This window comes from Pectinophora gossypiella, chromosome 5, assembly GCF_024362695.1.
Source record: "Pectinophora gossypiella chromosome 5, ilPecGoss1.1, whole genome shotgun sequence".
Lineage (NCBI taxonomy): Eukaryota > Metazoa > Arthropoda > Insecta > Lepidoptera > Gelechiidae > Pectinophora > Pectinophora gossypiella.
Genome location: NC_065408.1, coordinates 14,428,857 through 14,446,052, shown reverse-complemented (window position 1 = coordinate 14,446,052; position 17,196 = coordinate 14,428,857). Strand labels below are relative to the sequence as shown.

The 17,196-nt window shown below is 40.1% G+C and overlaps 2 protein-coding genes across 3 annotated transcripts in view; both read right to left on the bottom strand.

The window, feature by feature from the left end:
* The window catches only part of LOC126367012 (uncharacterized), a 326,060-nt gene that overhangs the window by 41,893 nt on the left and 266,971 nt on the right, over positions 1-17,196 (bottom strand). The gene's annotated exons all lie outside the window — the stretch shown is intronic.
* Positions 1-17,196, bottom strand: part of LOC126367051 (phosphatidate cytidylyltransferase, photoreceptor-specific) — a 41,416-nt gene that overhangs the window by 19,029 nt on the left and 5,191 nt on the right. For both annotated transcript variants that reach the window (XM_050010439.1, XM_050010440.1), the window contains exon 5: positions 304-496. In XM_050010439.1, the coding sequence (XP_049866396.1) occupies positions 304-496 (193 nt within the window). The remainder of the gene's footprint in view (positions 1-303; positions 497-17,196) is intronic.

Genomic DNA, 17,196 nt, shown 5'->3' with positions numbered 1-17,196 from the left:
GTTCTAAAGTGGGTACATGATATTACTCATGACTGTACGGGGTGTAAGTGACATCGTAACAAATACTGAGGGGGGTGATTCAGCTGATTATTCAGAGTTAATATCAAGTGGAATTTTCCATCACAAAAGTATAGAATTGAAAATAATTTAAAAAATATCGTGGATTTTGCGACGGAATTCCTCTTGATATTAACTCAGAATCACGGTCTGAAATCATCGTCCTCAGTATTCGTTACGATGTCACTTACACACTGTATATATCATGTATTTCTTTGCCCATCAAAACTAAAAAAAAAAACTCACCTTCAAATATGTTCTGGATGATGAGGTAGCTCTGTGTGACGACAATGAGCAGCGCCACGTGAGTCCAGGCGAAGAGGCTGAACTGACGCATGTAGTAGCGCTTCACCAGCGAGAGCACGAACCACACGAAGCCCACACAGTACAAGCTGAACGAGATGAACCGGTGATAGGTCACCAGGAAGCGAAGGTAATCCTGACGACAACAGATTACGATATTCAAAAAACATAAAAACATTTATTTATTTATTTTTATTTTTACAGTCAATAACAAATTCAAATTCAAAAATATCTTTATTCAATAGGTAACTGGACATAGTTACACTTTGAATCGTCAATTTTACATAACGAACGTCTCATCCGCCTAAAACTACTGCAGCTTCTCACAACCTGTATAGCCGGGGAAAAGAAGCTGCAAGAAAAACCTCGGCACAGGGCCCTAGACGTTCTTAAAAAAAAAAGCATAAAATATTGGTATACAATTGAGTAATTTAGCTGCCTAATATCAGTTCTCAGACAGTTTTACATTTTTACATTCACTTACAGTTTTACAGTTTTTTTTACAGTTTTACATTCAGCCATTACAGTAAAAACCAATTCGACTGAAACAAACACATATAAGACATAACAATTATTATTATTTAACTAGAACAATAGCGAAATGCCACATCTGTGAATTTGGCCACCGAACAGCTGTACAGTCACGAGCAATGTCATGTAACCACTTTAGGACTCTGTCGCACTAACATATTTGCCATTTAGTGAGACTTACAGTGTGAGTTACAGTGTAATGTGACATGGTACCAAAGTGTACACATATTAATGCTCGTGACCGTACAGGTCAACGTCCGGGTTGTCCTGAGCCAGGGCGTTAAGCATCCGCATCGCGCGGGTAACAGGCGAGTACCAACCAAGACACCAACCAACACAAACTACTTATAATTTTATTTGATTGTCTTTTGATTTTATTGTGTTTCTTTTTTCCTAAAGCTGCTATATGTATATTTCTATTTAATTTAATGTCCTCTAGCCCTCGTTGACAATTACTTCCGCACAATATCCCAGAAAGAGGAAATCACTGAAAACCAGCGCTGGATGGCGCCATAGCATGGCTCCATCACAGCACAAGCTTAGCCATTTCCTTTTGCCCGTATTCGTAATATTCATAATTACCTAGTTCTTATATCAAATGTACACTGTTACTGGCAATAAATTTATTTTATTCTTATTCATAAAGAGCCTATATACATCCCAAAGTTTTTTTTTCTTTTGTAGGGGTAGTTTTTTATAATTTAAAATCAGAAACATCTTAAGTGGCGCAAATAAATATCTCGATTTGAATCGAACGAAAAATGGAGTTCAAGTACTTTTCTGGTTCTAACCCGTCTTTGAGTCTGCCTGTTTGCTTGTTAGAAGGTCTCAAAAGCGCAATCATGAATCATGTTCAGAATTTTCAGAATCATTCCCCTCGTATGTACTTATACAGGGTGTAAGTGACATCGTCACAAATACGACATAATTCGAAAATTCCACTTGATATTAACTCAGAATCATCCCCCTCAGTATTCGTTGCGATGTCACTATCACCCTGTGCATATTTCTTCTTCAAATGTCTCATCTGCCTAATACTACTGCAGCATATGCACCTGTATGAAATCGTAGCTATAAGAAAGTCCTCGGCACAAGGCCCTAGACGTTCGTAATAAAAAACAAATCTGTAATTTGGATGCATAATATTGATTCCCAGACGGTTATTCTATTCCTGCCTTCTAAGTAGTCACTACTTTTGTAGAACACTTTTTTACTGTTTTTTTTTAATACGGTTTTAAAACTATCCGATTACGGGCGAAATTTCTTTGTGTGTGTGATGTATGAAGATACCTACGGCAAAAAATAAGGTAAGTCATTCAACTTTCTGACCGGTTGACCCCGAGAACTAATTCAATAATCCGGCGACCGCATTGAAGGCAAATGTTGATCCAATTACCTGTATTGCTTTTATGCTCCAATTCGCCCTTAGGGACTCGTATATTATCGAAGTATTTGCTAATGGGAAAAGTGAAAGTAACGTATTTCCAATCGCATTATTTTTAAAAGAAAATGATTTTCGTTCGTTGCCGTACTGTGCGACCGCAATACATTTTCTTAAAAGTATTATATCTTTTATAATAAGGCTTTGTTGCCTCGATCATTAAATCTGAACAGCGCCATCTATAGTTTTTTTTTTTTGGGGAACGTAGCCTGGAAAGTCCTTCATAAATAAAACCTTTATTACTCTGAAAAATAAAGATAATTAGGCCCAGACTTTTATTTATGTATAGAGGTATGAATGAAGTTTTTTAACGAGTCTATTAGGTACTAAGTAATAAATGTACGTATTTTTTTTATTTAATCATTATTAATTATATTTTCCGTTTTCTATTTTCATTATGTCACACCCGGACACTTCATACAAACAACTTCGTTTTACACAGACACCACACATTGAAGTTATCATAAATGCGCATCCTCAAGTCTAAACTATGTTCGAAGGGGGGTGAGGTAAACGTAGCTCAGACGCTGGTGGGGAGCGGAGAGTTGCCGTTCTATACGTAATGTTATACCTTATTCTATGATTATGTATTTTGTAGTACCCTTACAGGGTTCCTGTATGTACTTTCCTCTACTTTTAAGACCTCTTTAATAACATCAGGAATGCAATAAATATCATTACAAGTCGCTATTTCTGTCCCTATATCCCTATGTACGCTTAAATCTTTAAAACTACGCAACGGATTTTGATGCGTTTTTTTTTAATAGATAGAGTGATCCAAGAGGAAGGTTTATATGTATAATAACATCCATTAAATAGTGGAGAAATACTGTTATTTTTAAGGTTTTTAATGTGATGTCGTTAATAATTTAATTTTTTCCTCAGCATTGCACCCGAGCGAAGCCGGGGCGGGTCGCTAGTCTTAATATAAAGTTATATTTTAAAAGCTTAGCAAACATAGGAAACCTTTCACCATAATGAATACGTCAGCCCTACATAAGCAACTGACACTAACCTAATCTTATTAGTAGTATTCAGTTTAACACGATAAAGCATTTTGGTACGATCGAATTAATTGGTTTGACCTCCAATCAGTTGAATCGATGTTATTGGTCAAATATTTGTGACCTGGTTGTCGAAAGATTATGTTAGCTTGTTGTCAATCATTGTTTGGAAAATATTGACAGTCTAATAGCCTGCGTTCGCGAGTGAAGGGGATGGTCAGATGATATGATGGTAGTATATGTACAGGATAGGGCTATAGAAGGGTATGTTGATGTAACGTAACGTAACATACAGGATGGTAGTGACATCGTAACGAAAACTTTGAGGGATGATTCAGACCACGATTCTGAGTCGATATCAAGTGGAATTTTCTGTCGCAAAAGTATAGAATAGAACTGATAACAATTTCCGACAGGAAATTTCGGACATTCAGGTGATTCAGTCTGCAATGTCCTTACCATAGAAATTACAGTGTCATAACACTAGACCACAGAGGCTGTTATAAAATGATACAAAAACATAAAAAATATTTTGTTATTTTCCTGTTTGTGCAATAAAGTACAAAAATGATAGTTGAGTCCGAGTGTTTCTAAATAGGCGTTTTTCGTTTCTGATTAACTCAGAATAAAGAGCGTTTTTTGAATGAAATAATTATCACATTCCGCATTCCAAGCATTTAGTTGGTACCAATGACTTAAATCTGGGAGAATAAATCCTACAGTCTCTTTACCAAGCTGAAACGAACTCCAAAACATTAAAAAATAACATTTCTCCGTTTCTTTCGCTTTATTGTCACGCGTTATCGACCCACCATGTTTTGATAATGGCGCTAAGATTTCCATATCGGAGGAAATATATAAGAATTGCACATAGGCAGTGAGTGAACGTTTTTTAAGTGGTTGATAAGGAATGACGTAACTCAAATTAACTAACCTAGGTTACAAAGTTTTATCTACGTATTGAATGTATACGTTCAAGCGAATTTTCATGCTTGTGGCTTGACTTAAATACTAGTAAAAATGCTTTGCAGCAAAAGCTGCATGGTTACCTTTTGATTATATTAAGTAGTTCTGCTCCCTGTACTTAGGAATACATAAACAGCCTGTAATAAACGTCAAACTACTGGGCCCAGGCCTCCCCTCAAATAAATACCTATCCATACTAATATTGTAAATGGGAAAGTGTGTGTGTGTGTGTGTGCGTGTCTGTCTGTCTCTTTGTTTGTCCATCTTTCACGGCAAAACGGAGCGACGAATTGACGTGATTTTTTACGTGGAGATAGTTGAAGGAATGGAGAGTGACATAGGCTATATTTTTTTTCTTTCTAACCCCATAGTTTCCTAAAATAGGAGGTAGAAGTTTGTAGAAAGCTAAAAATATGCGAACTATTTGTGACTAACAAAAAAATCGTGCCAACCCGTTAAAAGAGGGGGTGACTTTATATGGGACTTTTCGCAGTATTCAACGTAGGAAGCTATGGTACAATCAAAGAGAAACAGTTGAGTCACTGAGCCTAGCGAATTATTTGTAAACAAGTTGTTAAATTATGAACCATTAGTTGTCATAATTATAAAATTCATGTTTTTGTAGGTGTTTTTGGTCTATTACAGAAACGACATGTAACCAGGAGGTCTTAAGTGCAACCAGTTAATTTATTACTTTGCAAGAAATTGATTGGACTTTTGCAACTTATCGTACATTAGGAAAGGGATTTCACGCGAGGGAAGCCGCGGGCAAAAGCTAGTTAAGAATTATATATGTGTTCCAGTTCCAATACATAAGGATTGTGGGTAGTTTACATAATATACTTTAAAACGTGACTTTGCTCTATAGCTTATAATCCAAAACCCACAAATAAAAAACCACAATGCAAATAATTATTGTCACAATAAGTTAGTAGGTACTACTTCATTTTTACGAGTTTTACTCAATAATGTTTCTTCATGTTTGGATCATAAATTATTATCACGTGCTCGGCGGTGAAGGAAAACATCGTGAGGAAATCCATATACCCGAGAAATGTATTTTCGGAGGTATGTGACCTAACCTGTATTGGGCTGGTTTTCCCTTCGCGGGTTGGAAGGTCAGACAATTACCAGTATTTATTCAATACAACCATGACCTATTCTTTACGTGCCCGATCGTCAATGAGGGGCTTTCCAATAGGCGTTCCCCAAAAATACGATAAATGGCGTTGTTAAGTTTTTTCTTCGTTTGAATTTCTAATTTCATGGATAACAATTGTTTTTCGGTATAAATGATGACCCTTTTTATTACACCAACCCATTATTATTCTGATCAAAATAAACAGAAGCAATATAGGTAGCAACATCATTCTACACAGTCATAATGTGATCCAAATATCAAGCAACAGTTAGTTTTATATATGCTTCTGCCATTATATTACATTTTTGAATAATTATGTACCCCAGCAATGAGAAAAGAGGTAATTATCAAGTTAAAAGTGAACAACGCCATCTATCGTGTGTTTGAGAAACATCGATTGGAAAAACCCTCATTCCTCTTTACTTGTTTTTTCTTAAAAATGTCCGCCATTATTTTTCTTTTTTAAAGGACAGGACTACAGAGTTTTTGCCAAAGGAGTATTTACTTCGTTCGGCGACAACACTTTTGCGTCTTTTTGTACCGGAAACGTTTCCAAAGTGGAAAAAAAATGATATTGCAGTATACAATGAAACGAATTTTCAGCCTATTTATAGATTTTAAACGATAGCGAAAATGCTGTAGAAATAACTATATTATAAAATATGCGTAGCGAGCGATAAAAACGTTTACCTATGCTATTAAATCGTAATTGATATAGTATGCATGAAGTTATCAACGGTTCAATGGTCAATAATTAATAAATAGTATATTGCCAAGTTGGTACATATCTGTGTTTATTTTTATATTAATTGGCTTCTTATATTAAAAATGTAATTTATCTAGTGACCTATATTTGTTATATACAGAGTGTTAGTGAAATCTTAACAAATACTGAGGGGGATGATTCAGAGCATGATTCTGAGTTAATAATCAAGTGGAATTATCCGTCATATAATGTCACTTACACCCCGTACAAGTATGTACAGGTAGCCATACAAGTACGTATGGGTGTTAGTAACATCGTAACAAATACTGAGGAGGATGATTCAGACCATGATTCTGAGTTGATATCAAGTGGAATTTCCTGTCGAAAAAATGATTTTTAGTTCCATACTTTTACGACGGAAAATTTCACTTGATGACTACTGAGAATAATGTCCTGAATCATCCTTCAAAGTTTTCGTTACGATGTCACTAACACCTTGTAGGCAAATATATAACTTTCAGAATATACTAATGTGCAATTCATTCACATGGATCGTTATCTGTGTCATTATGATCGGTCAATTCCGTCACTTTTGCTATCGACAGATGCAAATATTTCTTACTTTTTAAAGCTATTAGTGACGATTCCCTCAGATATGATATTAACTTAATCTTAACGTTTTAACTTAATTTGACAGTTCTAAAACTAATTCTATCCTTCTCTAACGATTAGTACTGTCAAACTAAGTGACGCGTAAGTTAGTGACTGCCAGTTTAAGTGTGTGTGTATTTGCTTTTTGATTATTTGTGGCTCTGTCCACTTCTTTAGGGATAAGAGGCATGGGTCTATATTATATGAATGTAGTGTCTGCCAAAATTGGCACCACTGTCTCGATGAGTAAGCAATTACGCTATCGGACGAAACTAATCAGTGGTGTGATATTTGACGTCACTTTATTTTGTTTATGTTTCAAATGAGTAATCAAAAAAAATGCAATCGCAATCAGTCAAAGTGTAGTGGTGTGATCTGTCACGTCATTTCTTCATTCTTCTTTTTATCGTGTGGGTTGGGAGGTGGAATACCAACTTCATCAACCCTAGTATCAGGGTTATTACTAAGCCGCCAAAGGCCCCTGACATGGCTCATGTAACGACTACATACTTACATCAGTTAAGTTGCTTATATTGTAAATAACGCTGTAAGCTTCCCTAAGACAATAAAATAAAATAAATAAATAAATCAGTAAATAGTAACCGGGACCAACAGCCTGTTTTCCTGTCTCCCTGTCTGTCGTGCCTTCCGAAGCACGGATCATCTTACTTTTGGACAATCAGGTGATCCTGTAATGTCCTAACCAAACTAGGGATCACAAAGTGATTTTTGTGATATGTCCCCACCGGGATTCGAACCCGGGGCCTCCGGATCGTAGGCCCAACGCTCAATCACTGGACCACGGAGGCCGTTTTAGGCCACGGATTTCTTTATTCATCATTTAAGTATTTCTAAGCTCGATAGCTGAATTATATCGAATGCTTTAACCAATAATAGACGCAGTTAGTTGCGATCGGGGGCTGCCGTCGCAGCCGCAGCACGATAACCGCGCCGCGCGCGGCGCGATTTATATCGCGGGTTTTGACCAATAGCCGTGCGACGTCTATCTAGCATAGATAGCATTCGCTGAGTCTATCGTTTGTCGTGCAATCCCCGCTGGAGTGTATAACATAGAACGCGTTCAGCTACCTACGAAAACACATTACTCGAGTATGAATAGAATAGAATACCAATTGTTTATTATAAAAATAAAATTTTTAACAAAAAAAAAACCGACTTCAAACGCAAAACTAAAAAGCAATAAATAAATTTACTTCGCACAAAGTAATTAGCACGTATTTTCAATTAGTTAATTAATTTTATAAATCTGAAGCCGGTGCCAAGGAAATGCTACAACGAAGTACCGATTCATATATTTTTCAATACTGATTGTTTTGTAATTTTTTGTTTGACATTGTTTTGTAATTGCTTTGATATAGGTATTAAACAATATTGTGTGTACATAGTAATTTGATATTGTAGTAGGGTTGTTGTAGCATTTACTTGGCACCGACTTCAGATTTATAAAATTAATTAACTAATTGAAAATACGTGCTAATTACTTTGTGCGAAGTAAATTTATTTATTGCTTTTTAGTTTTGCGTTTGAAGTCGGTTTTTTTTTTGTTAAAAATTTTATTTTATTTTACGATTTTAAGTGATGGTTAGACCGAGCAAGGATGCAGACAGACAGATTTTCTGATTTATATTGATATATAATAATATGTGATTAGTAGTGATCACAATTATTATTGATGAACATGTTTACACACACACACACACGCACACACACACACATACACACATGTGGTTGTCAGTGGAAGCTGCTATCATACACACTCACGCACACATATAGATACAGTAGATTTCGCGTGGTTTCCGTGTCCTGTTTATTCGAAACTGTCCCTCTTCGTATGGCGGCCATCTTGTTTTTCCGCCATTTTGTTTTTTTTCACCGGCGACAGAATTTGACCAAGATTTAAATGGGTGTCGTGGAAACAAACAAAATCCAGGTGCAATAGGTTTGCCAGGCCGTAGGATGTCTCCCTGATTGGGAGCAGTTTTCAAAGATGACGTTCCGATCACACCCCTATACATCATTTTTACCCCCAAGACATTTTCTGGAAAAACAAAATTTTGTATGGCGGCCATCTTGTTTTTTCGCCATTTTGTATTTTTTTCACCGGCCATTAAATTCGACCAAGATTTAAATAGGTTTCGTGAAAGAAAAATTGGTTCAGGTGCGATAGTTTCGCCAGGCCGTAGGGTGTCACCCTGATGCGGAGCAGTTTTCGAAAATCGGGAAGTATTTCCATATTTAACATGACGATCCGATCACAACCCCGATATATATTTTATACCCCGAGACATTTTCTGAAAAAACAAAATTGTGTATGGCGGCCATCTTGTTTTTCCGCCATTTTGTTTTTTTTTTCACGCGCTATGGAATTTGACCAAGATTTAAATAAGTGATCTGAAAGAAATATTGGTTCACGTGCGATAGTTTTGCCAGGCCGTAGAGTATCTCTCTGATGCGGAGCAGTTTTTGGTGACCAGAAAGTATTTCCGTACTCTGCATGACGTTTTGAGTAAGCGCCCCATACATTATTTTTACCCAAAGGGGCTTCTTCCAAAATCGACAAAATTTTGTATGGCGGCCATCTTTTTTTTCCGCCATTTTGTTTTTTTGCACCTGCGATTGGATTTGATCAAGATTTAAATACGTTTCGTGAAAGAAAAATTGCTCCAGGTTGTATAGTTTTGCCAGGCCATAGGGTGTCTCCCTGATGCTGACCAGTTTTCGAAGGTCGGGAAGTTTTCCCGAAGCCTTAAGATCGATCCGATCAATATGACTTTACAAACGCACTAGTCGCTCCTACGATTTTTGAAAATTCCCCTCGATTTCTCTGGTCTTCCATCATCAGATCCTGACTTCCTTGACATGGGACCCCCTTGGGTATATCTCCTTTCAAACAAAAAAAGAATTATCAAAATCGGTTCATATACGACGAAGATATGCCCGAACAAACATAAAAAAAAAAAAAAAAAAAAAAAAAAATATACGGTCGAATTGAGAACCTCCTCCTTTTTTGAAGTCGGTAAAAAGGACGCCACACACAAAGACAAGACGATAACATCACTTAAATTTTTTCACAAAACAATTACAAAAAGCATAGGAGGATGTTCATTAGAATGCTCGTAAGGTGGTGGTGGACGTCCCGAGATAAAAGGGCCTCACTCAGCACAAGTCGCGGCGTGAACCACGACGCTGCGCTGGTATTATGTAGACCCTGCTGGGTGAGGCGCGGACGTCGTGTTTCATAAATATGCGTTAATATTCGTACATAGATAAAATATTACCAAATTATTTAAATAGAATTAAGGTGTAAATAAACAAATATTATCACAAAAACGTATACATAAATACTTAATACATTGTATTAAGTTTACGCGGTTATTATCATAATTAACACATAATAACGGGTTCTTACCGCGTTTAAATGGGGATATGAGACTGCCGACTCCCATTTAAACGCGGTAAGAACCTGTTATTATGTGTTTTAATTATGATAAATACTTAATGTTAGTATTATCATCATTATCAGCCGAACGACGCCCACTGCTGGGCCTGCCCCAAGGATCTTCACGACAATCGGTCCTGCGCTGCTCGCATCCAGCGGCTGCCCGCGACCTTCACCAGATCGTCGGTCCACCTTGTAGCGGGCCTACCCACTGAGCGTCGTCCGACACGTGGAACCATTTCAGCTTGGCAATTCTCCGAGCTATGTCGGTGACTTTAGTTCTCCTGCGGATCTCCTCATTTCTGATTCGATCGAGCAGGGAAATATCCCTTTTATCTCACTCCATTGCCCGCTTAGCGACACCGAGGCTCCTCACGAGACGAGTTAGTATTATAATAATAAATAATTAATGCAGGTATAAACGGTAAGCAAATATAGTAAGAAACGAATATAAACAAATACGAATTCATAAAATATATATATATATATTTAGGAATTATATTATGTAAGTATGTGTATTTTGTAGTCTGTTTGGGTTAGTATCTAAAGCGCGCGCAACACCCCAAGTCTAGCTCGGTCGGCAAAGCGTTTGTGTGTTTTCCTTCACGATATATACGAAGTATTAATACGTTTAAAAGTAGGTAAAGTATTTCACAAAAGTAAAGCAGCGGAGTGTGCTACGAGCATTACAAAACATCCTTCGCAACGCAACGGTATAAAAATATTCTGAAATTACAAAATGTTAATTGTGTTCCTACATAGTCCGGATTACGGTCGAATCCGTTCGCAATTAATTGGTTAATTAATGTTGTTTATTTTCTTGTTGACAGAGGAGCTCGGTGGCGCAGCGGTAAACGCGCTCGGTCTGCGATTGTTGAAGTTAAGCAAGTTTCGCAAAGGCCGGTCATAGGATGGGTGACCAAAAAAGAAAAAAAAAACATCTCCAGCTCATCCGTGCTTCGGAAGGCACGTTAAGCCGTTGGTCCCGGCTGCATTAGCAGTCGTTAATAACCATCAATCCGCACTGGGCCCGCGTGATGGTTTAAGGCCCGATCTCCCTATTCATCCATAGGCAGCTCCCAGGCCCCAGCAGTGGGGACGTTAATGGACTGATGATGATGATTTTCTTGTTACTGTATCAACGGCCCAGAAGTGCAACTAGGGCACAGAGGATTTAACAGGGACATAGAATAAACAATAACACTTCGTATAGAACGGTAACTACATAAACTCACTCTTGTAATACAATTTTAACACGAAGACCTACGATGGAGTATGATGATTCGTATCATTTGGGGACAGGTGGACATCCCATGACTAGGGTTGCCATCCGTCCGGGTTTCCCCGGATTTGTCCTAGTTAGAGGGCATCCGGGGAGCGTCCGGGGAAGGTTTCATTTGTAAACCGGGTTTAAAAAAATAAATAAAAAAAAATTTTAGCCGCTCGCGAGACACGCGCTATGCTCGCACGCACACCACGATCAACCGACGAACCAAGTATATTCACAACCAAGTATATTTATAATTATGTTTTTGTTTAATATTTAATAAGATTTGTTTTCTTATTTCAAGAATTAAAAAAGCGGATTTATATAAACAATTAGTAACAAATTGTGATATGATTCGGTTTTGTTAAAATAATGCATAAAAAAGGTGATTTATGACATGTTTAAAAGATCTTGTTGACATTTCCGGCTTTCGGACTCTACAATCCGGGGTTTTCACGCGTCTTGTCCTGTTTTCCAAATTTTAGAGATGGCAACCCTACCCATGACCTATATGTATATCATCATCATCAGCCGTATGACGCCCACTGCTGGGCATAGGCCTCCCCCAAGGATCTCCACGACGATCGGTCCTGCGCTGCCCGCATCCAGCGGCTTCCCGCGACCTTCACCAGATCGTCGGTCCACCTTGTAGCGGGCCTACCCACTGAGCGTCGTCCGACACGTGGTCGCCACTCCAGAACCTTTCCGCCCCATCGGCCATCGGTTCTCCTCGCTATGTGTCCTGCCCACTGCCACTTCAGCTTTGCAATTCTCCGAGCTATGTCGGTGACTTTAGTTCTCCTGCGGATCTCCTCATTTCTGATTCGATCCAGCAGGGAAATACCGAGCATAGCTCTCTCCATTGCCCGCTGAGCGACACCGAGCCTCCTCACGAGACCCATAGTAAGCGGCCACGTCTCACTGCCGTAGGTCATCACTGGCAACACGCACTGGTCAAAGACTTTCGTCTTGAGACACTGAGGTATTCTGGACGAGAAGATATTCCGCAGCTTCCCGAACGCTGCCCATCCGAGTTGGATCCGACGAGAGATCTCTTTCTCGAAGTTGGACTTACCTAACTGGATTATTTGTCCTAGGTAAATGTACTGGTCTACAACTTCGAGTGTAACGTTCCCAACCTGAACTGGAGTGGGTGCGACATGGTCGTTGGACATAATTTTTGTCTTTGCCATGTTCATGCTAAGACCCACTCGTTGGGATGCGTTACTGAGATGCTCGAGCATGGTGTTCAGGTCTTCCAGGGTCTCAGCCATTAGGACTATATCATCGGCAAATCGAAGGTGCGTCAGGTACTCGCCGTTGATGTTGATGCCAAATCCTTTCCAGTCCAGAAGCTTAAAAATATCCTCCAATGCAGCAGTGAACAGTTTCGGAGAGATGACATCTCCCTGTCTCACTCCTCGCTGCAGTTGGATCGGATTAGAGCTCTGGTTCTGTACTCGAACTGACATAGTGGCATTTTGGTAGAGGTCCCTTAGCACTTCGATGTACCTATGGTCCACTTGGCACCTCTGAAGAGACTGCAACACAGCCCAGGTCTCGATCGAATCAAAGGCTTTCTCATAGTCCACAAACGCCAAGCAAAGTGGCAAATTATACTCTTCGGTCTTCTGTATAACCTGCCGCAGCGTATGGATGTGGTCTATGGTGCTAAAGCCTTTTCGGAAACCGGCTTGTTCGGGAGGCTGGAAGTCGTCAAACCTGCAAGCGAGACGATTCGTAATGACCCTCGAAAACAACTTGTAGACATGGCTCAGAAGCGAGATAGGTCTGTAGTTCTTCAGTAGGGCTTTATCCCCTTTCTTGAAGAACAAGATCACCTCGCTTCCGCTCCATGCCCTCGGCGTTTTGCCCTGAAATATGACGGAATTGAAGAGCCTCTGGAGGACTTTAAGTATTGGCGTTCCGCCCGCTCTCAGAAGTTCTGCTGTGATTCCGTCATCTCCTGCCGCTTTGTTGTTTTTGAGTTGTTTGAGGGCCATCCTAATCTCGTACAGGCTGACGTCCGGGATATCTTCAGTGTAGTGTCGGGTAAGCTTGGCTCGAGGGTCTCGAGCCATGCTTTCGCCTGATGTTTTCGTGGAATATAGCTGTCTATAGAAACTCTCAATCTCTCTCAGGATTTCGGGAGTCGACGAAATGATTCTGCCGTCCTCAGTTTTCAGTCTCGCTAGTTGACTTTGCCCAATAGACAGATCTTTTGCGAACACCTTGGAGCCCTTGTTCCGCTCTATAGCCTCTTTAATACGTTTAGTATTAAATTGGCGAAGGTCGCTCGTCAAAGACTTCGAGATCTGTCTATTAAGTTGTCTATAACGTACGACATCCGCTGAGTCCTGCAGCCTCATTTCGTGTCTCTTATCCATGAGTTCGAGTGTGTGTGCGGAGAGTTTCTGCGTTTTGGTACGGCGGGTTCTAAAGTGTTTAGAACCTACCGTGCGGACAGCATCCACCATCAGGTCGTTTATATCGTCCACGTCTGCGCAGTTCTCAAGGTACTCGAAGCGGTTTTGAAGCTCGAGCTGAAAGCGCTCGGGGTTTTGGATCTGGGCTGGCGCCGGTCGGAGCGTGGATTTTATCAGTCGCGATCTTTCTAGCTTGATATTGATATTCAATGTGCCTCTTACCATGCGGTGATCGCTTCCCGTCTTAACGGCATTGATCACAGAGACATCATTGAATATGTGCTTTTTCGTCGACATGATAAAATCGATCTCATTTTTATACCTGCCATTGGGACTTATCCAGGTCCATTTGCGGGTCGCGGGCTTCCTGAAGAAGGAGTTCATCATATAGAGGTTCTCCTTCTCCATAAAGTCCGCAAGCATCCCGCCTCTGGTGTTCCGGACCCCAAATCCAAATTGCCCCACTCTCAGCTCGTTACCGCAACGTTTCCCCAACTGTGCATTAAAGTCCCCCATCACAATCGTGTAGTGGCTTTTATGGCTATGCATGGCTTTAGAAATCTCCTCATACATAGTCTCCACTTCGTCATCATGGTGTCCCGAGGTCGGAGCGTATACCTGGATGACAGTCAGCGAATATCGCGATGATATTCTGAGTACCAGGTACGCTACCCTGCTCGAAACACTACCGATGGTCAACACGTTGTTGACTAGGGACTTGTGGACGATAAACCCGACACCACCCATGGACAGTTGTTCGCCCTCCCGGAAGTACAGCAAGTTACCGGAGCCCAGAGTTATCGTGTCCTCGCCCTTTCTTCGGACTTCAGACAACCCGATGACATCCCAGTGTAACCTGCTGATAGATTCTTCCAACTCGGTAAGCTTCTCGTCGGTCCTCAGTGTGCACGTGTTGTATGTTGCCAGGTACAGTCGTCGTTGGTGGTAGCCGAATCCAGCCCGGAGATTCTTCGCACCCCCTGCCCCGCCGTTACCGTAGCCGCTACCGTAGCCACGGACAACGGGGCTGCCGGGGACTGGGGGCCGTTTTTTATGTGTTGAGGTCATATTGGGGGGGGTTTGGACCATAAGCCCACCGCGCTGGTCCAGTGCGTGTTGGTGGGTCGCCAGAGCCTCTTTCGTTGAATAGCAGGATGTACCGCGTGCAGGCGAGGTTGGCTTGGGCTCCGAAAGGTGTCGTTTGGAGCCCCTTACATCCCCCATATGTATATACAGGGTGTTAATGCCATCGTAACGAAAACTTTGAGGGATTATTCAGATCATGATTCCGAGTTGATATCAAGTGGAAGCAAACAGCTCTTGACAACAAACACTTCAAAACCCCGATACCGACCCCGCCGGCGTGGACGACGATTTCCCTCATTCAGCGCTTATCGCTATCGATCCACTAAGGTCGATTAATTCTTTCAAATATTTTCCTCTCAGACGACGTAACGTGAGCTTCGCGCCCAACTGAGCACTCTCAGGCCTGTTGTCTTAAATTTTGTACAGTCATGAGCAATATAATGTACCCACTTTAGGACTCTGTCGCACTAACGTATTTGACATTTAGTGTGACTTACAGTTCAATTTGTCAAAAAAGTTAATGTGACATGGTACCAAAGTGTATACATATTAATGCTCGTGACCGTACTGGGTGAGAGCCCTCAGCGCTACCATTTGCCAGGCCAAGTAGCTAATACATTTTGCGGCAAACCTACAATAAGTCACGCTCAAAAAAAAAACGGTAAGTAAAGCGGCTGAAAGAGTTGTTTTTTTTTATTTGCTCTTAATCCAGCACAGAAATTGAACATATATAGACCTGTTATTTATTATTCCGGTCCCGTCGTCGCTGTCAACTACATTTATCCGGCCGTTTATATATTATTAGCTTTTCGCCCGCGATTTTGTCCGTATGGACTACGGTCATCGCGTAACACGTTTTTTCCATCCCCTTTTCATCCCGTCAGGAGGTGATTTCCGGGATAAAAACTATCCTATGTTCTTGCCTAAGTCTAAAACTATCTCCATACCAAATTTCATACTAATCGGTTCAGCGGTTTAAACTGGAAACGGTAACAGATGTACTTTCGGATTTGTAATATTAGATGTTGATAATGCCGGACCGTTTATAGTGTTCCATACCTACTGAAAGAAGTCCAGCTACTGTGATGTTACTGGCCGTTACTTTGTTTATGTACGGTTAATTTGAATTTTCATATTTCGAATTATTTGAGAAGTCGGTTATATTTGAAGACGCCCGAGACTGAACATACACGTTTTCTTTATTCCGGCTAACGATTTGACTTCGGACATCCGTCAGACCTCCAAACCTACATTCCCGAGGAATGTATTTCGAAGGTATGTGACCTAACCTATACTGGGCTGGTTTTCCCTTCGCGGGTTGGAAGGTCAGACAGGCGGTCGCTTCTGTAAAAAACCGGAGCTGTCAAATCTTTAGGTTAGGTAAGCGGTCCCCTGAAAAACGAGATAACGCTCTAGGGAGATGATGAGTACATAACCTCACGATCATATCCAAACTGGAGTATTCAAAGAACCAAGTACCCACACCTTACCGTGCTTTCTCTTAAACCAACATGATAGGTGAGCCTTATCGCCGACATAATACCTATGTAAAATTTGGGGAAAAAATAAATTTAGAAACAAGGAAAATTGCAACTGTTTCATTGTTTTGGTGCAATAAAGTATATTTGTATTGTATTGAAGACTCTGTGCCATTGGCTAAATGCCAAATGTCTGTTAACAACCTTGAAAACTTTCATAAATCATACGAGAGACCACGGTATAAGAAAACCAGGTATGCTCAAAAGTGATAGCTAACATTTCAAGGTTAGCCCAGCTGACGTCATCTTACCCTGCGTTGCCATTTTGTAAAAAAAAAATAGTTACCCATGACCAATGATTTTATATTTACTGTGCACTTTTAGTAAAAGGTTTATTTACGATTTTAATGATTTTTATATATGTGACAAGTAATAGTAATTAAATACATTAGTCAGTAAAAACGACTGCACACTGCACATCTGCAAGAACGATCGGTGCGATTATGATTTATACGTGTTCGACCATATCTATGTCTACCTCATCTTGTTATTGTTATAATTTGTTGATCTGTTACCTATTATAATCGACGAATCTACAGTGCACGGTAAAACTTTTTAAGTTTGTGATGTACTGTACTAAACATGATAATGTACTTTGCAATTGTTTATAATAATAAAA